This window comes from Gorilla gorilla, chromosome 16 (assembly GCF_029281585.2).
Source record: "Gorilla gorilla gorilla isolate KB3781 chromosome 16, NHGRI_mGorGor1-v2.1_pri, whole genome shotgun sequence".
In the NCBI taxonomy this organism is placed as follows: Eukaryota; Metazoa; Chordata; class Mammalia; order Primates; family Hominidae; genus Gorilla; species Gorilla gorilla.
Genome location: NC_073240.2, coordinates 40,794,732 through 40,819,852, shown reverse-complemented (window position 1 = coordinate 40,819,852; position 25,121 = coordinate 40,794,732). Strand labels below are relative to the sequence as shown.

Genomic DNA, 25,121 nt, shown 5'->3' with positions numbered 1-25,121 from the left:
GTTGTAAGCTATGGATCCACCCCACTCACAAAAATGTTTGTGTGTACCCACAAACACAGTTTAGCCAGTTTCAGGGGTTCATAAACCCTAAAGCTCAGGACTCTGATGAGCCTGATGAGTACATAGATCCCATATCAATATCCCATTCTTGGCTGGGTGCGGTGGCTCATGCCTATAATCACAGCACTTTAGGAGGCCGAGGTGGGAGGAGTGCTCGAGGCCAGGAGTTCAAGACCAGCCTGGGCAACATAGTGAGACCCTGTCTCTACAAAAATAAAAAATTTAAAAAGTAGCTGGCTGTGGTGGTGCACACCTGCAGTCCCAGCTACTTGGGAGGCCGAGGTGGGAGGATCACTTGAGCCTGGGAGATTGAGGCTGCAATAAGCTGTGTTTGCACCACTGCACTGCAGCCTGGGAAACAGAGCAAGACCTTGTCTCAAAACAAACAAAAAGAACCCATTCTCTCAGCTTCTTTGCCTTGTGGACCCAATTTTACCATGCAGGGCTGTGATGAAGCAGACAGAGCTTTAGCATCTCAGGTGGGTCAGGAGAGCTACGATGGCCCCAGCCCTCAGGGCCTGTGCTGTCCCAGAGGGCAGATTCAGAGCTGCTGTGGCCTTGAGTTTCACTCTTGAACCGAAGGAATGCTCAGGGGCACCACTGGCCAGCCTGAGACACTGGTCTGATAGGAAAGCAAATGAGAAGAGAAGGATGGAAGGAAGGAGCGGAAGGGAGTTGGTGCATTGGAAATCACGGAGGGCTGCCGGTGCCCTTCACAGAGGCTAGGTTTGGTTTCTGTATCTCCCTACATGTAGCAGGAGTGCAAGGTCACTCTGATCAGCTCAGACATGCACTTTTGGCCAAGCCTCTGGGTAAAATAATATACCTCCTTTTGGCTTAGTGCCTTTTGCTGGAAATCTATCAATTTCGGGGGACTGTGCTACTGGCTAACCTTGACTCCCCACTCTTTCCCTTTTCCCTCTTTGTCCTTTGGAGACAGTATTTTTCTATTCTAGCAACCACAGCCCTCAATATGGCTGGTTCATTCTGTTTCAGGTGACTTCTGAGGGAGCTAAGGAAAGAATGATGGGAAAAAGGTACAAGGCGACTTCAGGCTCTATTGGGCTGAAGGTCCCAGCTCCACTGAACTTAAATCTAACTTTACAACCCAGAGAGCAGCTCAGTGGTCAGAGCACTGCTGAGCCCTACTGCCCCTGGTGGGTCAGGGTTGTTGCAGGACTGGCTCCCTCTCACTGCTCTCTGGACTCATCATTTTATCTTTCCTAAAACTCAGGCTTGGTCAAGTCACTCATCTCCAATAAAATCTTTGCTGCCTCCCCTTTATAAAATACAGATTCTTCAGTCTGGCATTCCAGGGACACCTCTGTGGTCTGACCTGAACCCACCTGCCCATGCCTACCGTTCGTAAATCTCAGTGTGCACCCAATGATCCAGTCACCAAGCCTCCCTCTGCTCCCTGCACAGGTAAGCTCTCCAGCTCAGCACTTTGGTCTGCTACCCTTAGGCCTGGGCTATTCTTTTTTATTTTATTTTATTTTTATTTTTTTGAGACGGAGTCTCATTGTCGCCCAGGCTGGAGTGCGGTGGCGCTATCTCGGCCCACTGCAACCTTCACCTCCTAGGTTCAAGCAATTCCCCTACCTCAGCCTCCCAAGTAGCTGGGATTACAGGCATGCGCCACCACGCCCGCCTGATTTTTGTATTTTTAGTAGAGACAGGGTTTCGCCGTGTTGGCCAGGCTGGTCTCCAACTACTGAGCTCAAGTGAACCACCCGCCTCGGCCTCCCAAAGTGTTGGGATTACAGGCGTGAGACATGTGCATCTGGTTTTCCTTATTGAAAAATATTTCCCATTCAATTTAAAAGCTGTCTCCCTGAGGCCTTCTCCAGCCTTTGTATTCTGAATTTTTCTGCATTCCTCAATAGTCATTATCCTTGGAATGAATACAATTCCAATAACTTTTCACTATTTTCAGGGCTACCTCTCCTAGTAGACTGTAAGCTCCTTGAGGGCAGACGCCAGGTTTCTGGCACTCAGCCCAATATCTGGCACAGAGTAGGTGCTCGGTAAATGCCTGTGAAGTAGCCCATAGACTCCCTTACGCGGTCTGCAGGACATGCTGCTCTCCTGGCAGCACCAGCACAGTCTCTAAATGCTACCATAAGCGAGATATGTGTCAACCGCTCAAGCAGCCCCGGCCTTCTTGAGCGCTCCTCTTCTCAGCCAGGTGCTTATTTTGCCAGTGCCCACGCCCAGTCAAGAAGAGGACCTAAGGGTTCCCCTGGATGTGTTTGTTTCAAACATACCTTAAGCTTTGGGGCTGCAGTTTTCTTCTGACCTGCTCGGCAGGCGGGAGGGAGCTTTCCCCTGAGGCTGGGATCCCATAGGGACCCGCACCCTGCACCCTGCACCCACTGGACGCACCAGCCTCATCAAAAAACTCCCTGCCTCCTTCCCCCCTCCCTTTCTGGACGCGCAGCAATTATTCTGCCCGTTGCCGTGAAAAAGAAGACAAAAGTTACTTTGGCGCCCCCTCTCCCACACCTAATACAGGGGATTCAGGGACTCTCTGGCGCTTCCAGAGCCTGTGTTAGGGACAGAATCCGCGCTGGCGACGGCGCTCCGACTGCGCTTCTGGCGACGGTCGGAATTTTGCTCGGCCCCTTGCAATGTTTCCATGGGAAGGTTCGTACATTCGTGACCGTCCCTGGCAGCGGCCCAGCCCGGGACTTGGCGCTTCACTCGCCATTGGCCAGTCCTCGGCGTGACGCGCAGGGGGGCGGGGCCTCATCAGCTGTTTGCGGGATGCCCAGAGCGGGCGTATTTTGGAAACAATACCGCACCGTGCGGAGTGGCCTCCTCCCGCCCCGGCCTGTGCCCGCCGCCGCCGCCGCCGCCACTGCCTGCGCCTCCCGCCTCCTGCCGCAGCCCGGTGAGCGCCCGGGTGGCCGCCGGGGGCCGGGCGGAGTTGGATCGCAGCTCCTTGGGGAAGTGGGGAGCGGAGTCGCGCTGCGCACGGGGGCCCGGGAAGGGTTTGGGCTGCGGACGTCTGGGGTGACCATGAAGAACTGGGGCGCTGGGGTGAGGGAACGGGGTGCAGAACCCACAGTTGGGTGCGCTGCTCCAAGAGGGAACTTAGGGGTAGCATTTGGGACTCGAAGGAGTTGGGTCCAGGTAGGCAGGGGAACCTGGGGTGCACTGCTGAGCAGACCTGGGCGCCCGAGAACGGCCCAGCCTCTGGGTCTGACTTTGGGATAGGACAGGAGTTGTGGGGCATCCTGCCTCTCTGCGGAGTCTGAAGGCTCCTCTCCTTAACAGCTGGGCTGTTTCCCTCCTTCCCAATCGAGTCTGGGCGTCAAACCCCCGAGTGCTCGTCACGCTGGACCCTGGCGGGGAGCCCTGGCATCACGACTCGGAGGCCGAGACTCTCTCCTGGAGTCACCCAGGTCTGGGGTGTGTGTGTGTGTTCCTAGTCACTGTCGAGGATCTGGGTGTCTGACTACTGCCTTCTCCTAAGAGGAGGAGGAGTCTAAGTTCAGCATCCCTCTTCCAGCCCTTAGGGGTTGGGATGGCTGCAGCGGGGCTTGAGTTCCTTTGCTAGGAATAAAGCATTCCCTGGCCCTGTTCTCAGGAAGTGCCCTCCTCCCACCACTCTGGACATCACCTCTTAAGCTCAGGAGAAAAACTTCACCCTCTCTTAGTTTACCCTTGACCTTGGCCAGCACCCCTCCAGAGGCGCCCACCTACAGGCAAGCCACCTACAGTTTGTGGAGCGTGAGAGGGGTCCCTGGGGCTTGCAGAGCCACACCTTCTGGCTGCACCTCCCCCACTGTCCAGTCCAGGCAAAGGTTGAACTTTGGGGCTTTGCTGGGAGGGGGAGGGGAAGGTGATAGGCTTCAAAGGAAAAACCAAGACAATGACTCGTGCTGGTGATTGGCTTTGAGGGCCCCTTCTTAGGTCGAGATTGCCAGCCTGAGAAGAGGAGGTTGGAGAGCTGGAGGGGAGCCCCTGCCAGGTGACTGGCGGGACAGCACTTGGTCCTTTCATCAGGAAATTTTGTTTCCTGTTGTTAATAAGCTGGAGTGCACCCCCCCACCCCCCTCCCCATACACACACACACACACACACACACACGCACACTTGGGAAACACTGTCCAAAGAACACCACGTGGCTGCTTGCCATCCTAGCAGGCATCTCCTCATTCTCCAGGGAAGAGGGCACAGACAGGACCATAGACAGCTCAGGGACAGGGATGGGATGGGACGAAGGCAGGGCCCAAGCAAGCACCTCACAGAGAGCTTGCGTTTGGCAAAGGCAGGATTCTGAATTGAACTGAGATTCTTTTAGCTACTTCACCAATCCATAGACCATTTGGCTTGTTCTTCAAAGGCAAGAGACTGGGAGACAGAAACCCCAGGAATCTCTAATTGAGTCTGACAAGAATGAAATTCATCTCTTTTTATCCTTAGCTGTTCAGGTGGTTACTGCTTCTGGCTGCTGCAGGGGCCCTAAGCAGTTCCTGGTATGTGTAGGGAGCTGGGTTGGAAGCTTAAGATGCTGAGTAGCTCCAAGCTCAGACTTTTCAAGAGCCATCAGGTGGAGCAAGAGGAACTTCTTTATCACCAAGAAACTCATATCAATAACCTGAGCAGTATAGGCAGTGAGTGAGGTCACAGGGAGAGGGCTGAATTTCACTTCCTTCTGTAAGACCAGTTGTACCAGTCTCAGGTTCAGAGCTGGCAGGAGCGGGAGGCTGTGGAATCAGGGATTTGAAGTCGTGGAGACTAGTGAGGAGACTTAGTTGGGAGAGGCTGGACTTACCCTCTAGGCCAAACTTTGGTGGGCAGACAGCTCAACTCTGCTCAAAGAGAGCCGAGACGGCAGCTGCAATGACTAGCTTGGGTCTTTATCCCCTCTCCCAGGACATATTCTTACCACACTGCAGAGCCTGTTTGTTGTGTTGTGCAAGCAAGGGGTGGAGATTAGAGTAGATGGGCAGCAGGGCGGGGCTTAGAGGTTTGGAGGGAACCTGGCTGTCCTAGGATTGCTGGCTTTTGTTTTTGCTGCTGAGCCTGGAGCTCAGCTCAGACTGAGATAAGAGTTTCCTTGGGACAATGACTCTGTATGTGTATGTGTGTGTGTGTGTGTTGTGAGCACTGTATGTATAGCCAGTCACAGCACCCTTGACAGCAACTTACAGAGGCTAGTCTTGTTTATATTTTCCCAGGTACCCTGCATGCATATAGCTGCTGATTCTACTCCTGCTATTGCTCACAACCCTCAGAGTCAAACTTTGTGACCGGCCTAGGTCAGAAAATGTGATCAAGAAAAAGGGTGGTTCCAGGCGGGCCCAGGGAAGAGGTGTGGAGAGCCCCTGAACATTCAGGCAGTCCACATTTGGGGAGTGAATGTCACCCTTAGCAGTGCTTTATTACCAGGGTTGTATGTCATCAGTATGTGGCCCGGCCAGATCAAATAAGAAGGGGGAGTATGGTAGGAAGAAGGGAAGGGGAGTCCTTCCAGGTATGGCCCTGGTGGGGCAGCAGCCCAGATGCCTGCGTTGCCCCCTCACAGGAGAGATGGAGCCATCTCAGTGTGTGGAGGAGCTGGAGGATGATGTGTTCCAACCAGAGGATGGGGAGCCGGTGACCCAACCCGGGAGCTTGCTCTCTGCTGACCTGTTTGCCCAGAGCCTACTGGACTGCCCCCTCAGCCGACTTCAGCTCTTCCCTCTCACCCACTGCTGTGGCCCTGGCCTTCGACCCACCAGCCAGGAAGACAAAGCTACCCAGACCCTCAGCCCAGCCTCCCCCAGCCAAGGTGTCATGCTGCCTTGTGGGGTGACTGAGGAACCCCAGCGACTCTTTTATGGTGAGTGCTCTCAGCCTCAAGACTCCTCCCATAGAGACTGGGGGAAAAGAGGGGACTTTCCCTCCCCAAACCTGCCCTTTGCTGTTTCCTTCCCCAAAGTGATCAGTGGGGCTGTTGATTCCTTGACTTCCACCTGCTGCCTCTCGGCTTGTCATTGCTCCTCACCTGTGCCTCAGACCCCCCAAAGGGCAAATTGTCCCCTCCTGGAGGGATCCTTGGGTCCATGGTATCTCCTTTTACATCTTGTGCCCCTTGAGTGGCCTGGCCTTTAGTGTCCTAGCAGTGACTTGCCTACTATAAAGTGGCTCCTGTTGCCCTGGAGAAGTCTGGGGGATCTGTGACTGGCTGTTGACAATGAAGGGAAAAACCCAGCCGGTTCTGGGAGGGAGGGTTCCCAAAGGCAGAAGGTGGCCCCCAGTTGCCACATGGGACTTTCTGTGCGTGAAAGGGGAACTGGAGAAAGAGGTTGGGCCTGCCTGGGCCCAATGCCAGCAGAGGGGATGCTTCCAAGGTTAAGACAAGACCCCTTCATTTGTGGGCTTAAATAGTTTGTTTTATGAGAAATATGCCCTCCTCTGGCAAAAGGGCAGGGTTAGACAGTCTGTTTTCTTCTATTAGCACTGCAGCTTATGGAGGGAGGGTAAAGGCTAGGAGGCTGGCTTACTGTGTCTGACGAGCAGATTGAGGAGACACTGCAGTTACTCCCAGAGGGAACTGCCCCTTTGGGCAGTTCTGGCAAAGCAGTTCTGGCGGGAGTCTGAGAAGTTGGATAAGGCGGGCAGGCGGGGTAGAGGGAAAGGAGCGAGGAGCCCGGCGGACTGGCGCCCCTAGCGGTGGTTCTAACGCGTGCACTGGGTAAGTGTGGAGCGCTGGTCTAGAGGTCTTGCCTGGGGCTGTCTCCAGAGAGCAACTTGGCAGCTCTGTGCGTCTCAGTTTTCTCTCCCTCTTTTTGTGCTGCTGCCCAGGAGCTTCGGGAGACCAGCCTTACTCTACTGCACTAAAAAAGTGAAGACACTTTTTGATTTTTTCTTGCTCTGCCTCTTACTTTGCTCAACCCAGAAACTGGAGAGCTACGTCCAGTGCTTTTCCAGAGAAGAGCTTCAACCTGCTACTACGTGAATAACCAACTGTGGTTAAGGGTAGCTTGATAAATAAGGACGGAAGGCTGGCATGTTCGCCTGCACACGTTACCACCTGCCCTTTGTCATGGCACTGTCAGTGAATGGAGAAGCGAAGAGAAGGCTGGGGCCACTCTTTCTGTTCTGCAACTTTTATGCACTTGGGCATCAGGCTCTCCAAGCTTGGCAGAGTGCTCCGATAGAGGCAGGCTGGCTCCTATCCTTTCTCATATGAGGATTTACCCTCAGCCTCCAATCTCGGCCAGGTCAGGCAGGCGTAGGGAGGCTGGAGCAGTTGTGGAGAATGCTGAGATGTGGATCCTCTATCTTTGCAGGCAATGCTGGCTATCGGCTTCCTCTCCCTGCCAGTTTCCCAGCAGTCTTGCCCATTGGGGAGCAGCCCCCCGAAGGGCAGTGGCAACATCGAGCAGAGGTACAGATTGCCCGAAAGCTTCAGTGCATTGCAGACCAGTTCCACCGGCTTCATGTGCAGCAAGTAGGCACGGGGGTTTAGGGGAGGAGGGTTGAGTCTGCTGGGGCTTGGGGGCCAGGGCCTGCCTCTCTCCTCTTGTCAGCAACTCTGTCTCTGCCAGACCTCAAGGATATTGTCCCAGAGTTTTGGTTATGGCGGTTCCCATGGGCAGGAGGGGCCTAACTGGCTAGGCATCTTGCCCTCATCTCTGAGCTCCACATTGGTTAACTGCCCACTCTCAATTCATGTTCCATAAGAGCCCTCTCGGGAGAGGCTACAGCCTGGGAATAGGATGGCTTTCTGCAACTCTGCTTGACAACCTATCTCTTCTTATGGCCGTGGCTGAGGGGTTGCCCCTCACAGACCTAAGAGGAAGATTTTCAGGGTGCTGCAATGAAACTGGGCAGTTGGGGGGTGCCTGGCTAAGGTACAGTGGGAAACGGGTAACCAGGCCAAGGGATGGGGCCTGAGTTGGGGAAAGTGGTGGAACCGGTTGAAACCTGACACTTTCCAGCTGGGGAGGCCGCTCCTCACTGTCTCTGTCTGGGAACCAGGGTCTGGGACTCCAGAGAGTGTACCTCGGAGAGGCTCCCCAGACCGGCGGCCAGCCAGGCGCACAGCCGGGCGCTTGGCCGGCAGCCTGGCACCAGCCCCGCCAGGGCGGGGCATCGCGTGTCAGCCGAGCATGTGGCAGAGTCCATCAACAAAGGCGGCGGCTGGCAGGCTCGTGCTGGAGGAGCCCTCTGTGCCATGGACTGGAGGCTGCCTTCCCTGTTCCAGCAGCCACTGTCTGGGCTGGGCCCCCAGGCACTTAACCCTTCCTCTTCGGGCTGGCTTTCTGGATGGCTGCCAAGGCTGGGAGAGGAGCCTGAGGCTGCATCCGTGCTGGTACAGCCACAGCTGAAGCACAGGCATGCCACCTGGAAGCGAACACATTCTGTACTTCTGGGACTGTGTCCTCAGCCCAGCTGGCTCTGAATGTGTGTTTGTGTGTCTGACTGTGAGGAAATCAAGGGAATAAATAGCTTGACCATGACTGGGCAGACTGCGAGGTTAGAAGGGTAGCTTCAGGTGGTCGGAGGAGAGCTATTGGTAATAGTAGGTTGACTTAAGGGTCAAACCATTACCAGTGCCAGGGGAAGAGGAATTGACCTTGGCTTTCCTAAGAACAGGACATTGCGGGTTACATATGGTTAGTGCCCTCTGCCAAGGAGTTCTAAGGACAGTTTGGGGCCAGGTCTGGGCCTGGTAAGTCCTCCCAGTCCCTTAGTGATCAGGAAGGGAGGGTGGCCCTATGCTTAGATAATAGACTTAAGCTCCAGTTCTTATTCTCTCCTTTGATTATTTGGTGGAAACTTGGCTTCGAGTTTCCCCTTCAGTCCATGTGTGGACTCACTCTGATTCTTGTTTTCAGTTTCTTGGCCCCTTCCTGCCCATTCACTCCACCGTGGTTGTACAGGCCTACGGCTGAGCCCAGCTCACAGCTTCCAGTCCTGGTACTGGAGAGGATGGGAGGACACAGTGGCTGTGGCTCTTTTAGACTCATCAGGGCTCTGTGGAAGGCAGCTTGCTTCATTTGCAATAATCTGATCTCTTTCACCAGTTATTCCCCAGAATATTCCCCCATCCACTGGTGAGCCTCTATAGGCTTGGGAATAGGCTGGGAGCCCTCCCTGGCACAGGACTAGGATACAGTCCTGGGGGCCCTCCTAACTTGGTTCTGAACAGGAGGAGGAGGAGGCCCTTACCCCAAGGTCTGGCCCTGCTTTTTTTTTTTTTTTGGCTCTTTCGCCCAGGCTGGAGTGCAGTGGCATGATCTCGGCTCACTGCAACCTCTGCCCCCGCAGTTCAAGCGATTCTCCTGCCTCAGCCTCCCGAGTAACTGGGATTATAGGCACGCACCACCACACCTGGCTAATTTTTGTACTTTTAGTGGAGACGGGGTTTCGCCATGTCAGCCAGGCTGGTCTCGAACTCCTGACCTCAGATGATCCACCTGCCTCGGCCTCCCAAAGTGCTGGGAGTACAGGCGTGAGCCACTGCGCCCGCCTTGCCCTGCTTTTTGCTGGTTGGCATCACTTCTCCCAGTTCAGAGCTGCCTCTTTGCATGCACAGGTTAGTTTTAGACAAGGTGTTGTGCTTTTAGCCAGAGCCACCCAAGCTGGGGAGAAGGAAAGTGGAGGTGCAAGGCATGAGAGTCTCCTCTGCCTTGCACCTTACTCCACACTGGCTCCCAGGTTTCCTGTACCCCTACCCTCCTGCCATCTACCTACGTCTTCTTACTTACAAGGGTAGGAGGCTGACCAGTGAGCCTTTTCTAGCTCAAACAGCTGGTTTTCCCAAATTTTCCAGTACAAAGAGCCAGGGTTTTGTCTTCTCCTTAAACAGTTCTCCCCAGAATCTTCTTGCTTTTAACCCCCTCCTCCCCACTGACCCTACTTATAGACCTTCACCAGGAACTCATCCTGCAGGAAGGGCTAAGGTGATGGCTTCAGGCAGGTGGAACACTGGTACTCCTGGAACGTTTCAGCAGCTGGTTTTGAGAAGTGAGTCATTTTCTAAGCTTGATTCTTACATAAACTACAGTCTAAGATTTCATATCTAGAAAGTACTGTTGTCAGTCCTCCATTCTTATCCTTTATCTTCTTTCCCTATTCCCTTCCCTCATTTTTGCAGGCAGAGAAACTGAGGCAGTGGGAAGGAGGTTATTTAGGATTTAGTTTCTAGGCTTTGGGTTCAGAGTCAGAAAGCCCAGGTTTGAATACCAGCTCTGCCACCTACTAGTTTTCGGGAAGTCACTTGACTTCACTGAGCCTATTTCCTCTTCTGTGAATTAGTGCTAATACCACAGAATTTTACTGTGATAATTAAGTGAGAAAATACCTATGAGAGTTTGGGACACACAGTAGATGTTCTTTAATGCCTGTTTCCTTCTTTGTGTTTATGATCCTGATCACCCCCGACGTTTGTTCTTGTTGGTTCACAATTCATTTACCACTCTACCTGGCAGGGGACTCCCTGAGCAGAGCTGCCTCCCCTGAACTTCCCTCCACCTGCCTGGTCCAGAGGAATTAGTGTCCAGACTGATCATCTGTGGACCTTGGCCTTATCGATTTCTCTTCAGGGAATGATAGTCATTCCCCATCATTGCGGGCTAGATTTAGAGAGCCAAGAAAAGCAACCCTAGAGGCAGATGGGACTTGAGGAGGCCTGACCGTCACCTTTCCCCTGCATCTGGGATAGTGTCCTGGGGCTAGGCAGTGGCCACTGGTCCATAGTCCTATGGAGAGTGTGCACTCCCCCTTTTTGTCCCTGGTTACAGACCTGAGTTACTCGTTTTTTTGCGCCAGAACCACCTTCTCCCTTGGAGGTATGGAGCACAGGGAGGGGGCGTGCTGATGCCATGAAATCCCAATTGAGTGTATCGACCTGGCTCCAGATGCAACAGGTTCCAAGTTTCCCTGGGTGTCATTTTACGTGGGCCATCTGCACTTTCAGCACATTTCCCAAGAGCCTTGCTAGGTGGAGGACTAGCCTGCTCACCCGAGTTACCAGTTCAGGGTGACTCTTCCAGATCCACAGGCAAAAAACCGGAGGCAGAAGATCAGAGTTAGCAGGGTGCTCTGCCTCAGCTCTTTGTGTCTCCAAAGCAGCAAGAGAGTTGGAGGCAGAGTGAGTAGAGGTAAAAACCTTTCAGAACCTCACCACACATCCCACCTTCCCTTGGCCGGGGCAGGAGTGAAGGTTCCCGTTTGCTCCTCTGTGAGCTGACAAACTGTGGCAGGGACCCCTGATGGTCTGCTGATAATGACTTATCTTGAGGGTGGTGCTGTGGTGCTTCTGTGTCCAGCTTCTGCATGGAAGAGCATGGTGTAGATGTACTTCCTCCCTGAGCCCCTGGGCTGCCCTGGCCAGAAGGTCTGAGCCCCAGCTTTCCCGTCCTTGTGCCATGGCCTCCTTCAGCATGAGCCTAAGGAGGGGCAGGAAGTGGTATCCCCTCCCCTTGGGAGAGTCTTCTGTCCCAGTGGCCCATCATGACATTTGGGGGTATTTCTGGGCAATGTTAAGAAGCCAAGAATCCTCAGAAACAGTAGTTACTGTAAACAGTCGAGTGAGTAAAGCTACAGGAGGGTTGGAATTCTTCATGTTGGAAATGGCTTTTTCACTTGGACCAGGAGTGGCTCCATTCAGAAAAGCCGGGTTTGGAAATCTCTGAATAGTAATTAGACTTTTTGGCAAATGAAATCTGAGAAAACTTTCAGCCACTCAGTTGAAACCATCTTTAGCTGTAATATCACAGAAAGGATCCTAGACTTGTAGGCAGATCTGTTAAAATCCCAGCTCTGCCACTTATAAGTTGTGTGTTCGTGGGCAAATCATTTAATCTCTCCAAGCCTTTTTTTTTTTTTGGTGAGACAGAGTTTCGTTCTTCTTGCCAAGCTGGAGTACAGTGGCACGATCTCGGCTCACTGCAACCTCTGCCTCCGGGTTCAAGTGATTGTCCTGCCTCAGCCTCCTGAGTAGCTGGAATTACAGGCATGCACCACCATGCCTGGCTAATTTTTGTATTTTTAGTAGAGACGGGGTTTCTCCATGTTGGTCAGGCATGTCTTGAACTCGCGACCTCAGGCGATCCGCCCATCTCGGCCTCCCAAAGTGCTGGGATTACAGGTGTGAGCCACTGCACCCGGCTTAGTCTTGGTTTCTAATACTTACCTTGCCTAGTTGATGTGAAGGGCCTTTAGGAGTTGTGATACAAATAACTATTAAGTCAGGGACAGTTGAGTACTTTTAGAAATATGTTAAAAGATGACTTTAGGATTTTGCTTGGACCTGGCTTTGTAATTTGGGGAGCTCTTTTGGAAGTTGTACCCGAGTTGGTGTTTGCATGGTTTATTAACTAGCAGCTTCTCTGCCTAGCAGACTGGATCCTTTGTTCAGGGAGCCCCTGATTGCTTCCTGACACTTTGGGATTCTCTAGTTATTAGTGAGTGGTTTTCTGGAACTTAAGCTGGCTAACTAGGTTGCGCAGGGTCTAGATGGGACAGCCCCGGGCAGGGGCCCCAGAGGTTTGCTGTAGAGTGAGATGGGTCCCTAGGAAGCCAGCCTCTGTCCCAGGAGTGGGAGGCCCACCTAGGACAGTGCCAGGGGAAGAATGAGGCTGGGGGAGGGACTGTGGAGAGCCAGAGTGCGTGAGAGCCAGCGCCGGGGCTGGGGGCCCTGTGTTTGCTCTGTGGCTGGCTCTGTTTATATCGCTCGCTATATTTAGCTTCTGAGTCATCAGCGTGGCAGACTAGAGGCTGAGTTCCCCACACACTCTGCACCTGACTGCTCTCTCTTCCAGGAGAAGGGCCTTGTAGTTCCGGAGAGTTCTTTCCCTCCCCACCAAGGCCCGCCATGGGATGGAAATTGGCTTTTTTTTTGGAAAGTGGGTGATGGGAGGAGGGGACTAAGGGAGACACAAAGAAAGAAGGTTAAGGAAAAATGACTGGTTTGCCTTTTGATCCATGTCTGGCAGCCAAGAGGTCATGTTCCATGACCAGAGCACACAATCAGTCCGTGCGTGAAGGGGAGGGTTCCAACCTTCCTCCTTGCCTGGTTTGCCTTGACCTGGTCCTGGACAGGACATGAACAGTCAGCTGAAAAGACCCCAAGTTGAGTGTCAGAACCTGGGGTTATTTTGCATAGCATAATACACACAACAGGCTTGTCCCCCGAACCCCCTCCCTCTCCCTTCTTTAACCAGGGCACACACCATTGTGCCCTTCTGAGCTCTGAAGAAGTTGCCCAGTAGTTTGATGGAGCTGTTCTCAGCTTGAAGGAAACTGAGTAAGGGTCTCAGTAGTTCCTCCCTCCAGGCTGTGGAGGTGCAAAACAAGGGTCTGGGGACATGGATGGTGCAGCACAGCTCTGTCCCCGAACTGTACCCCTCAACCCCCAGTGGCTGGAGCCAGTGTCTTCCAGTTGTGTTAGAGGAAGCCTTGCCATCTTCCACTGAGAGCTGGCTGGCTTCGGACTGCTCTTTTTTCCTTAGAGAAGCAATGGGCGTGGCCATGGTGGCTTCAATGTCCTGTTAACACTGCTGGCTGGGCTGAGGAAGCTCTTGGCAAGGAGTCTTTTTTTTCCTTTTCCGTTTTGCCACGTTGCTCGTTCCTCGGGCCTCTGGGTCAGAAGTAGTCTGAGGCAGTGGGCCCACTGGGTCCAAGGGGTTGCCCTCTGGGTTTCAGAATCCTTGGCTTACCCTGGCAGCCTAGAATCCTGAGCCTCATGGCCTGTGGCTGCTGTGGGCAGTCTCAAAGCAGAAAGTCAGGGATCTCCCAGGGACTTCATGAGTCTGCCGGGAAGATGGTGCTCCCCAGGCAGGCCCTGTTGCAGAGCATATTGAGAGAAGTGCTCTGCAAAGCCAGTGAGTCCCAGGTTTTCCTTGTGCTCCCCAGGGAAGGAGGAGCCTGCTCCTTGCAGCCCCCAGGCCCAGTGCTTTATGTATATTTTTCTTACATAATCACCACAGCAACCTTATACTTTTAGACTCCATTGCCACTGTGTTATAGGAAACTGAGGCTCAGAGAAGTGAGGTAACATGTCCAAGTCACACTGTAATTTGCTGAGCTAGGCATCATACAGATTTGATGGATTCTGGAACCATGGTCCAATCGCCCCATACCTGCTGCCCAGCAATCACATTCCGGAAAACAAGGGTACAAGGGAGCACACATTTGCTGCCCCAACCCGCTCTTCCTCATGTGATACTTAGCTCGGTGCTCTTGCTCTTCTCCCCGTTATATTGTAAAACAATTGAGGACCAAGTTTATAATATTTTAATCATCTTTGTATCCATATAACTCTTAGCTCAGTTGGGTGCTTGGTAGCTCAGTTGGGTGCTTGGTAGCTCAGTTAGGTGCTTGGTAGCTCAGTTGGGTGCTTGGTAGCTCAGGTGTTTGATAGCTCAGTTAGGTGCTTGGTAGCTCAGTTGGGTGCTTGGTAGCTCAGTTGGGTGCTTGATAGCTCAGTTGGGTGCTTCATTAAAATGTCCTTATTTCAACAGAAAACATCTTCCTAACTTCCTTCGAGTGGAATTTTCCAAAAGTCTCTCTTATCTCAATGTTCCTGTTCTTAACTGCAAGGCTCTTTCTTTCAGCCTTGGCCCGAGTAGGTTTAGAGAATGACAGGGAAAAGGGAAGAGGGAGGAAAACTTCACATCGTGGACTGTGCACCTTCCCCTAGAGTATACACAGTTCTGCATTTTGAAGAGATTGAGTGTGGTTTCAGATCACAGTCTGAAGTTATAATTTCAGACCAGTTTTAGCTTTATTTCTGTTTGATCTTCAGTTAGCTCTGCTTCTGAAAGGGTTATTTTTTTCTGGTCCACAGCGTCCTTACTAAATAGTTAATGATCTGGAAACAATGTCTTTAAACATACTAGGGGAGCAGATCAGTGGTGATTTGCTTTGAAAAGGTAATGCTGTTTTCATAATGTGAATAAACACACTGTAAAATTTTAGTGAAGGAACATAGCTTTGGAGTCAGAAGTCAGGGCCTCAAATAACACCCCTCCCAACTAACTTGGGGTGACTTTTCTGAGCCATTGTTTCCGTCGCTCTAAAATGGGTTGATAATACCTGCTCTTCCTATTGTGAGGATCACATGAGAAGAAAGGAAAGTGCTCTGTTCTATATCTGAGATATTATAAGTTGCTCTCTGTTTGGTAAATTTGCATTTTGTGAGTTAGGTTCTTTTAGAGCTGCACACGGCTTCGCTTTGCTTCTTCCTCTGATACTTTGGGGTGAATTAGCTCTAGCTGGAGCATCTGGAACACTGGTGACACACAAAGCCCCCAGAGGGTATGAATTGGATCTGAAAGGGGGAGAGGCAGAGGGAGATTCTTATCCAGGGAGCGTAGGGAACACGCTTTGTGCTTAGGGCAGAGGCTGTGTGGGATGAAACAGAGTTTGATTTATGTAATCCAACCTTGTCAGACACCACAGCCAGCTCTTTAGAGGAAAAAAAAAAAAAAAAAGGAGGCCTTTTACTAGTTGGGCCTCTCCCCAGGTGAGAGGCTGATACTATCACATAAAGTACATCTTTAGACCTGGCCAGACATCAGTTGTTCCTGGCCTCAGACAAGTGGGTTATCTTTCAGGGCTGACTCCTCTGCAGTCGGTCCAGCATGCCCTCGTTGAGTGCCTACTGTATGCCTTCCATGTTCCCCATTACACAGGAGGAGCAGCTGTGCATTCAGGCATAGGGTATTGCACACAGTAGGGATTGAAACATTTGTCAGCTGACTGCCTTCATCCCCTGACCGTGGCAAGAAAATGAGGCTGGGCCAAAGAAGCCACACAGGGCTCTGACGCCTGCTTGTGCTCTCTTCATTGAAGAGAACACCGTGATCCACCATGTTAGGGCACCTTCCCTGGGGGCATTCACTTCTGTTCATTCCCTCCATGCCTTGGCCCTGCCTTCTAAACCATGTGAGTCCGAGGGCTCTAGGGTGAGCTTCCCCTCCTCTGTATCCCAGCCCCCACCCTTGGGTCGCCCTGACTGTGCATTCTGGGAACTCCCATTCTGTGAGGGGTTCCCTAGCTGAGTCTAGGAGGGCAGGCCTGGTTCTGGGGATCTGCCCTTGTTGATCTCAGATTGTGCGCTGGGTGCTGTGCCGGGTGCTGTTCCAGGTGCCTGAGGGTCAGAGGCCAAGTACACTCATTCCTGGTTCCCCTCTCTTCCCCTTCTCCTCCACACCCTCTTGTGGAAGATCCCACGTTCTCTGGTGTTTTGGTGTCTTTGTGTTCTTCATCCTGTTCGGTGAAGGCCAACTTCCTTCCTCCTCACTGTTTCTCCCACTGGCCTCCCTTCAAGTCTTTTTTCTTTCCTTTCTAGTCAGGCCCTTTTGTTAAACTTTTAGGAAAGATTTTATTTATTGTTGTATTTTGTAATCAGGGCATTCTTTGATTCTCTTGGTTTCCTCATGGAAAAGGGTCTTGTGAGGGCTGCCCTGAGGCAGGAGAAGGCCAAAGGGAGCCTGTGTGGTATCTGCTTGTAGCCAGAGAGGGCTCATGGGCCCATGGGTGGTTCCCAGGCCCTACACTCAGCTGACAGAATTCAGTTGTTGGAGCTCTGAGTTGTAATCCTGAAGGTGGTCGTGGATGACAAACTCCTTAGGGTTGGAGAGCACCTTTGTGGTTTCCAAAAGGCTGTGGCCTGGCTGCCACAGAACCACCTGGGCAGGATTGACCTCTGGCTTGGCCAGTGGGATAAGACATTACTTTGGTGGGAAGAGATCGAAAGGGACTGAAGAAAACACCAACACATGAAGTGTTTTCTTCTAGCCTGGAGGATCATGAGTGACTTTATTTCCTCCTCTGTAATGTCTTGTCTTTTCCAATATTTCTACAATTAACATGTATTGCTTTTATGATTAAAATATACAATAAATGATTTCTGATCTCTAAAATGTCACCCAGGGAGCTTGTTCAGTATACAGATTCCTGGGACCCTTCCTTGAAATTCTGACCCAGTGGGTCTGGGAGAGGCCTGGAGACTCTATACTTACAATAGCACCTCAGCTGGCTTAGTGACACAGTTGGGTTTAGAAACCATTGATCTAGTACAATACCTGCATTTTCCTTATAAGCCAAGAGAGAACTCATGAGCAGGTTGATGGGAGATCCAACCCGAAAGCCAGGTCCTCTGATTCCTGGTCCCTGGGGATCCACGCACCATAGAGCCTTCCTTACCAATTCATGAGCCTCAAGGACTGTCACACGCAGAGGCATGGAAACTAGATCCTTCCCAAGGGCCGGCCCATGTACCCTGCCTCCTGCACCTAGGCCTGCCTGGGTCCCCTGCAAGACCTCAGCCTTCCTGTCTGAAAGCGCTCTCTGGCCCACAGCTGCTTCTGAGTCCCCCAGTGCTCCCAGATGATGGGAGTCTGTGCCTCATCTTCAGAGATCTCAAGTTGCCCAGGGAGTAGGTGGCCTCCATTAGTGGAGTTTGGGAGAAACTGAGGCATACAGAGATGGGAATTGCCTCAGCCCCAAATCATAGAATTCTCATCTGCTTTCCTTGGCCATTGAGCTGTTTTGAGATGGTTTAGTAAAGGGGAGGCTAGAGGGTCTGCTTTGGTATAAAGAAAGGTAGTGGCGCTCTGAGCACAGAGATCATGGGAAGGGACATAGCTCTAGGGCCAGATGGTCTAGGTTCAGTCCAGTCCCTGCCACTTAAACTAGCTATGTGGTCGCGAAGTAATGGGCATGATAACGTGCCTCAAAATCACCTGGGGAATCTTCTGATGCTGGGTCTGCATTTCCAGGCAGCTCTCTGATGATGCTGAGGCTGCTAGTCCATGGACCACCCTTTGAGAAGCAAGGATGCAGAACACACAGAACAGAGCCTGGCACCTCCCCACCCCCGACTGCCACCCTACCCCACGTTACTATTATGAGGTGATGATTGTTCTTGCCACCGGTCTTCTCAGACAAGCACCTCGGGAGAACTGGAATTCCAGCAGACTGGCCTCTCCAGGGATGAGTCTGCTCCTGGATTCTCCTCTTGTTCGGCCACATGACCTCTGCACCTGTCTCGGGCAGCAGCTGGGGAGGGGAGGAGAGGGGGTCTTTGGCCCAGCTGCTGCAGGCCGGAGGCTTCGGGTTTGCAGCTGAGTCCATTTTCACGCTGTTTTACTCTAACCAGATTTTGTTAAGCCGGGTGTGTTTCCTCTTTTTACTCATCTTTGTTTACAAAACACGAGGAAGCCATCCATCTCCCCACCCTCTGTCTGCCAGGCCTCTTCTGTGGCACGCCCGATTTCCCTTCCCCTCGGAGCAGGAGCTGCGCCTCCAGCTTGCCGGGTTGTTTTCCAGGCTCTTTCATGGGGGAAGGAGGAATGCTGTTGCCATGATGGACGGGGGCGTTCCGTGTTCACCTGGGTTGTCAGGCCCTGAGGCCAGCTGCCTGGATGCCTCTCTTTTTGTGGCCTAGGGCAGCGTGAAGGGGAAGCCAGCAACCTGCATGGCGGCCCTGGGAAAGGTCAGGGAGGCCAGGGCTGGACAGAACCTGGAAGCTCTGGGAGTCCAGGCAACCTGGGCCCCCTTTCCAGCTGTGCCGCTGGCTTCCTCTCTCCTCTTCCCATCTGACCAGGAGTAGTTGCCTGGTGGGGGCTGGTGCTGTGGTTAAAGACAGTTTAAGAGAGGGCTCGGACACCTCATGTAAACTTGCTTGCTGACGGGGCCACTGAAGTAATCCAAGTCCAGCCCGTGCTGGCTCCTTTCTGCACACTAGGTTTTTATTCCCCTGTCCACTGAGAACCCTGTGGAGAGGCCCCCGCCCAGTCCTCCTGCCCTGGCAGACAAAGAGAGAACAAAGACCGCCTCTTCCAGCACCCCCCAGTTTCCACCCCCCAGGCCTCTCCTGGGAAATGGTACCTGTGTGGGCAGGGCACCAGCCTCAATCTGGTGAGCCACTGACCCCTGAACTTTGCCCCTAGCTTCCCAGCCTGACAGTAGGACCTGGGATAACCTCCAGAGCATAGTATATATTCTTTGTTTTTGTTTTGTTTTCAAGTATGTTCTTGCTTAATGTTTAATTGGCTCCAGTCAGTAGGAGAGCGCTCCAAGAGGGATTATTTATGGCTTACTGTCAAGAGCATCTATAAAAAGGGCAGCACCGAGCTGGAGATGCTGGAGAGGGAGAGCGGGCGGGCGCACAAGGGTGTGTGTGTGTGTGTGTGAGAGTCTGTGTGTGTGCGTGTTTGCACTGGATGAAATCAGATTTTTGCTGCCTCAGCAGTGTGGTTTAAATTGAAGATTAACCCTTTGACCTTCACAGTGTCAAATCACTTGCAGATGGAGGCCCCCCCTTTCCCCTTGTTCTCTGTGTTACTTTGGAGTCGGGGGAGAGAGGGGGGCACTTCTTCTCTTTCTGAAGCCAGTTTGTTGTTCATGCAGCTGAGGTTTGAGGGGCTCGGGAGCCAATCTGATTAAAAGCAGCACTTGGCTAAACTCTGGAAAATCCTGCAAGCAGGGGAAAAAGCTTAATCCTCTTGTGCATAGTGCATATAGAGCCTAGTCTTTTCTTTTTAATGTTAAAACTGCAATTGTTTTTGGAGAACTCAACTCTCTCCTCCACATGGCAGTGTCTCTTTCACCTCCCCCTCCTCCCCGCTGTGAGCTGTACTGATAGGATTAAAGTGCCAGCCGTGAGACTTGGAGATCTGAACTTTTATTGGAAATGAGAGGGAGTCGTCTAAGATTGTGTTTGGGAGTTATGTTGGTCTTTTTTTTTTTCTCCCTTCAGCACCAGCAGAACCAAAATCGTGTGTGGTGGCAGATCCTCCTCTTCCTGCACAACCTTGCTTTGAATGGAGAAGAGAACAGGAACGGGGCAGGCCCTAGGTGAGGCTGGGCTGCCCTCTTCACATGGGGCACCAGGAACACCGTCTGGAACAGGAAGGACATCGGGCAGGACTGACACTGTGTCTTGTGAAATTGTTTTTTTGTTGTTATTTTGTGTTTTAATTTTTTTTAATTTCTCTCTGAGTGTACATACAACATACTCAAGCGGGACCTTCTTTCTCTGTCAGGCCCTTGACCTGGAATGGGGGCCTTTGTCAAACACTGTTGAAGGAGAGGCTGATGTGTCTGTGATGGTGAGAATTCCCAAGGGCTCTGAGAAGTAGATTCTTCGACTGAGGAATCTACCAGTTGTCGAAGATGATCCATTAGTGATGTTCTCTGGGAAGTGGACTGTGGTTTTTCCAGAGGAACTCAGTTAAGAAATCGAGAGTGGATTAGACTCCCAGTTCCACCAAACCTATGAGCCTTCCACTGTGGATGGGGGCCGTGATCCTGATGGTCACATTGCTTTAACCCAGCAGGGCTTCGGCCAGGGGCTTTCCACTTGAGGATAGCAGCTTCACTAGGCTGGCCGGCCAGCTCCACATCTGACTGGGTTCTTACTTCTCAGCCAGTACCTGCCCCATGGGCTCAAGGATTCCTGGCCAGCTCCTGCCACCTCCAGCAGACCTCAGGGAGGGTTGGGTTTCTCTAAGGACCCCTCAAACATGTTGCAAAATGAACCAAACTTCTGGCTAGGCCTCAAAACTGACTTGGTCCCACTTGGAGGCCCCAGGATTGGTCCTGAGGTACAGAGCCACTGCCACCACTGGTGGCCTGGGATCAGCTGGGTGTCAGCCACGGATGAGCCGAATAGCCAGTCAGCATGTTGCTGCTGGCAGCCTGTGCCTTTGTCAGCTCTTCTTTCAAAAGACCCCACCGACAGACCGCATTCCACCCCCAACATCGGCACTGAGGGACATCGGGGGCAAGTTTGCAGTGGGGCTGGAAAATATGGTGGCCACCCTACCATGAGAGTCAGCCCTAGAGGACCCCAGACCCCTTGGTTTCCTTGGAAACAACATACCTCTTCCCCCTTATCCCCAATCCTTTTTCATACCTAGTGGGATACAGAAGAAGCCAGGACAGTGGCTTTGCCAGCTAAGTGACAGATAACGATTAGAGTGGGAAACCGTCAAAGCTGGGTACACATTTCCTATCTTCCTCCAGCTTCCAGCTAGGCCAGAAGGGCATGCTCTGGAACCCAGCAGGATCACAGCTGCCTGTGCACGTCTTCCCTTCTCTCCCTGCTGCGGCACTTATGGAGAGGATCTAAAGCAGCCAGTGTGGCAGCTCCGATAGCAGGCACAGGGAATCTGTTAACCAGATGCTAGAAACTAAATTATAACTTCTGCATATGTGAGAAAAGACAACATTGGTGCTAACAGTGAAGTAAGGCCCAAAGAAAAGACGGCTTCCCTGGACAAAGAAGACCTCAGGGCTACCCAAGGAAATAGGAGGAGTCCAGAGTAGACTCACAAATCTGAACAAGCCCAAGTCTTCCAGTTCTGAGGAGAGGAGGTCTTCAGTACTATTGAAGGAGACATTGATCTTCTGGATGTACAGTTGTGCAGGTTGTTCACTGCACAAGGGCACCTGCAGAGAGAGCTAATGGAGGCTGGAATTCAGCTTGTGTTCTGCTCACTAAGCTGTGTGCCCTGGTGTGGGGCTACTTCTCCCAAGAAGAAGGGGTGCCTTTCCTAATTTGCAAAGGTGCCATATGGGCTCACAGCACCCTGGAGGAGAAGGGCCTCAAACTGTGCATGTAAGCCTTTGTTTTGTTCTGCTCAGATATTCTGGATATTACCTCTTCTTGGTCAGAATTCTATTCTCAGGGTGTGTACCATGATTTGTCTGCTAAGAAGACGGGTTCCTGCTATGCAGAGAAGGAGCCGGGGACCAGCTTGAAGACTGGCTCTGGGACACACTGCCCATTGTGAAATTCAGCCTTCCCTGTGGGTCTCCATACCATTTTATGATGTGTATGGGACATACGTTGTTCTCCCCTCTCTGGATCAAGGTGGTGACAGGCAGCCTGCTGCCGTATGCTTCAGTGGCACACACCAAAAAACCGGGATTATTTACAGCAGCCACTATTCACCCCTTTTGGCAGACTCTCCACCTGAGTTCAGTGAGAGAGAAAATGATTTAGATCTTGGTGCTGAGGCAAGGCCATCAGCTTCAGAGACCTTGCCAGGCCCAGGCTGGGTGCCCTGTGACCTGAGAACTGAGCCCAGACTTTGACAAACCCACCTCAACATCAAGCCTGGGGCAGGTGGAAGGTGGTCTGACTGCACTGTCTCCATCTTATGCAAAGCCAGGAGCTCACTCACTGTCTTAAGTGAGCCAGGGCAAAATTTACACCCCTCACGTTTCCCTCTCCCTTCTTCCCCACCAACAAATCCCAGGAGGTAGCTGGCAGAGTAGCTGTCAGGAAGGAGAAAGGTTCTTTCTGGCTGGTTGTTTTTAATTGGCTTAGTGATCTAAACTGGCCCCTTCCTCCTCTGCCTGGTGAGTTGGCCTAAACATTCCTCAAGTCTAGCCTCAGGAGACCTGCCCCTCCCCCCACCTCCACCCCCTCAGACTCCATCCCCCACCCCCAGGAGCCTGGCTGTCTCTAGCGAGGGGTGGAGAATCAGATTTAGAGGGAGGGAGAGTCTGACCTGGATCCTGACCTGTAACCAGCTGAAGACGGTGGAGGCTTTGTGGCTTGCTGAGGGTGGGGGTTGGGAGAGGGACTGGAAACCTTCCTCCTCGGGAAAGAAATGCCTGGGAGGAAGGGAAGCCTGATATTCAGGGTCAAAACAGCCCTTCTAATTCACAACCCCAAAGCAGGGGTTTCTAGAAGTTGGTCAACAGATCTGGTGAGGGAAGTCCCCAGGCCAGACGCTGGACTCCTGCAATGAGGGTGGAGGACTCAGCCTGGCCTCTGCCTGGCCTGTTTCAAAGTCTGGGCCACTGGAGAGCTGCTCCCTGGCAGCCTTCTCTTGCTCAATCCGAGGTGGAAAAAGATCACCTCCCAGTGACCTCCCTCAGCCCCCAGGGGAGTAGGTCTGTGTCCAAAGCTATGTGGCAGGCTTGTTTCAAGGACCCAGAGGGGCCCAGCTGACCTGTCTTACTGCTCCTGGCAGCCCAGCCCCATCGGCAGGTGGCCCCTGCCTGGGGGTTGTTCGGGACAGTTCAGCCAGGGCCTCCCAGGAAGAGTGCTGTGGAGCCACGGTGACTGTCCTGGACAGCAAGGAGCATGCTACCCCAGTGAGCACTTCTTTTTGAGGGACTTGATGGGGAGGTGGGGTAGGCAGAAGGGACGTGGCAGAAGCGGGAAGACTTTGGTCACCATGGCTCTGCAGGCCTTCTGCAAATCAGTGCTGGCCTGGGCTGGAAACAGCTCTGTGTGTGAAGGTGAGGACTCTTGGAAGCAGGCCATCCTGGCCAGACACCCTAGCAGGAAGGGGCTCACCTGTCACCCTTAGGCAGCCTGAGGGCTGGTGGGGACTTTTGAGTCTTGAGGGGATAGCGGAAAAAGCTGAGCTCATAGGTGCCCAGCCAGCCTCCCGGCTAAAGGTGCTCAGAGCCCCACTGCCCCCTCTCTCTGTGCAGGTGGCCAGTGCCCCTCCCTGCTCTGGGAGCATTGCTAGCCTTCTACCCCATCCCTGGATCCACAGGGGCTATCGAGGAGACCCAGTGAGAATGTAGCATTTTGTTCATCCCCAGGGTAGCTGCCCTGGGGTCTGGGCACTCTGCCTCTGGGAGAGAGGAAGAAGAAAGGGGCCCCATTTTTAAAAAAACTGTACAGAGCCTTTGGCTTTATGTGTTTATGTTCTTCACATGCATATGTGTGTATGTGTGTATATCTTTCCCCCCATCAATTGGTACAATTTTTAATAAAATCATTTAAAGCAAATCTGGTCTTTTATTTTTCAAGGTGTGGTAAAAATGCAAGGAGATCAGTTAGGAAATTAAAGCCTTCTAGCTTTCTCAGCTGCCAGCTTGAGTGACCTGAAGGCGCTCAGCTTTCGCCGTGATTTCCTTTCCCCTCTTGGAGTTGAGAACAGTGATTCTGCGATAGGCAGCACAGCAGAGGCCCTGTGAGGGGGAAAGATGCAGGCTTTGGACCCGGTTCCCTCCTCCTCCAGCTGAATGATCTTGGGCAAGTTATGTCACCTCTCTGAGCCTTCAGTTCTTCCACGTGTGAAATACGACTGTGCCTGCCTTGCAGGATTAAAGGGAATGTGTCAAAAGGGCCTGTCTGCCGCTGGGACCCAGTGATGGAAAGGACCCTGGCAGCCCCTCCCGCACACACTACCCCACCCCTCCTTTCTATCAGGGTAGCCCCTCAGGAGGCAAGCTAGTTGTAGGGGGACTTCCTGGCTTGCATTTCTTTGTGGATTAACAATGTGTCTGATTCAAAGCGGTGATTTAAAGCTCTTGACAGAGTTCTGAAAATCCTTGGGAAAAACTACTCCTGATCCTATCAGCAGTAAGTTATGAACTGAGGGGCCAACCCACCCTGCATCTGTTGGGCTGTCCTTGATTTAGGAGGTTGTCAGCTCTCAGATCTAGCCTTGGCCTCCAGTTCCAACCCTCATAGAGGGTTGGAGCTTGGCGTGACATTGGATCTTTTGTCCAACCTCTCTGTCTTATGGGTGAGTAAACTGAGGCCCAGAAAGGGGATATAATTTTCTATTTGGTCTCTTTAAATAGCTGAGTCAGTCTTGAGGGGGGGCTCACCCCATCCATCTGTTTCCATTTGGGAATCGCACTGCTCATGCCCAGGTCTTCAAGTAAGCCAAAACTTATCTATTTTTAATGCCAAATAACTGCCTCTTCTTCTGTAAAGTATGGCACTTCCAACCACTCTATATTTGGACAGGGAGGTTTATTTTTACTGGAGCGTGGTATAAGTGGGGCCTGGTGCCATGTCCGGATGTTATTCTACATTTCACTTGCTGGGTTGTAGTTGAGTCCATTAAGCAGTTCCTATGAGGTTCACAGGGGATTAGTAGGTGACTGGTGATAGTGATGTCTTTCACGTCATCGAGGCCTACCTTGGGTAAGGCTGCACTCCGTTGCCCAGGCTAGAAATCTGAGCGCTCACCTTCGTTCCCCTTGTTCCCTCCTTTCTCTCTCTCTGATCCCTCCAGAGGAAGAACAGAGACATTAAAGGCACAGCTGTCCAAGTTTGAACCCAGACTGCCGCTCACCAGCTATGTGGCATTGGGAGGCCACATAATCTTTCTGTGCCTCAG

The 25,121-nt window shown here is 52.3% G+C and overlaps 1 protein-coding gene across 1 annotated transcript; it reads left to right on the top strand.

Moving 5' to 3' along the window:
• The first annotated feature begins 2,826 nt into the window (after positions 1 to 2,826).
• On the top strand, positions 2,827 to 23,776 carry BMF (Bcl2 modifying factor). The gene is given in 6 exon segments (XM_004055962.4): positions 2,827 to 2,953; positions 3,340 to 3,378; positions 3,381 to 3,467; positions 5,597 to 5,893; positions 7,347 to 7,507; positions 19,775 to 23,776. Coding segments are annotated over 6 exon segments (813 nt in total). The 3' UTR covers positions 19,877 to 23,776.
• Positions 23,777 to 25,121: the final 1,345 nt, after the last annotated feature.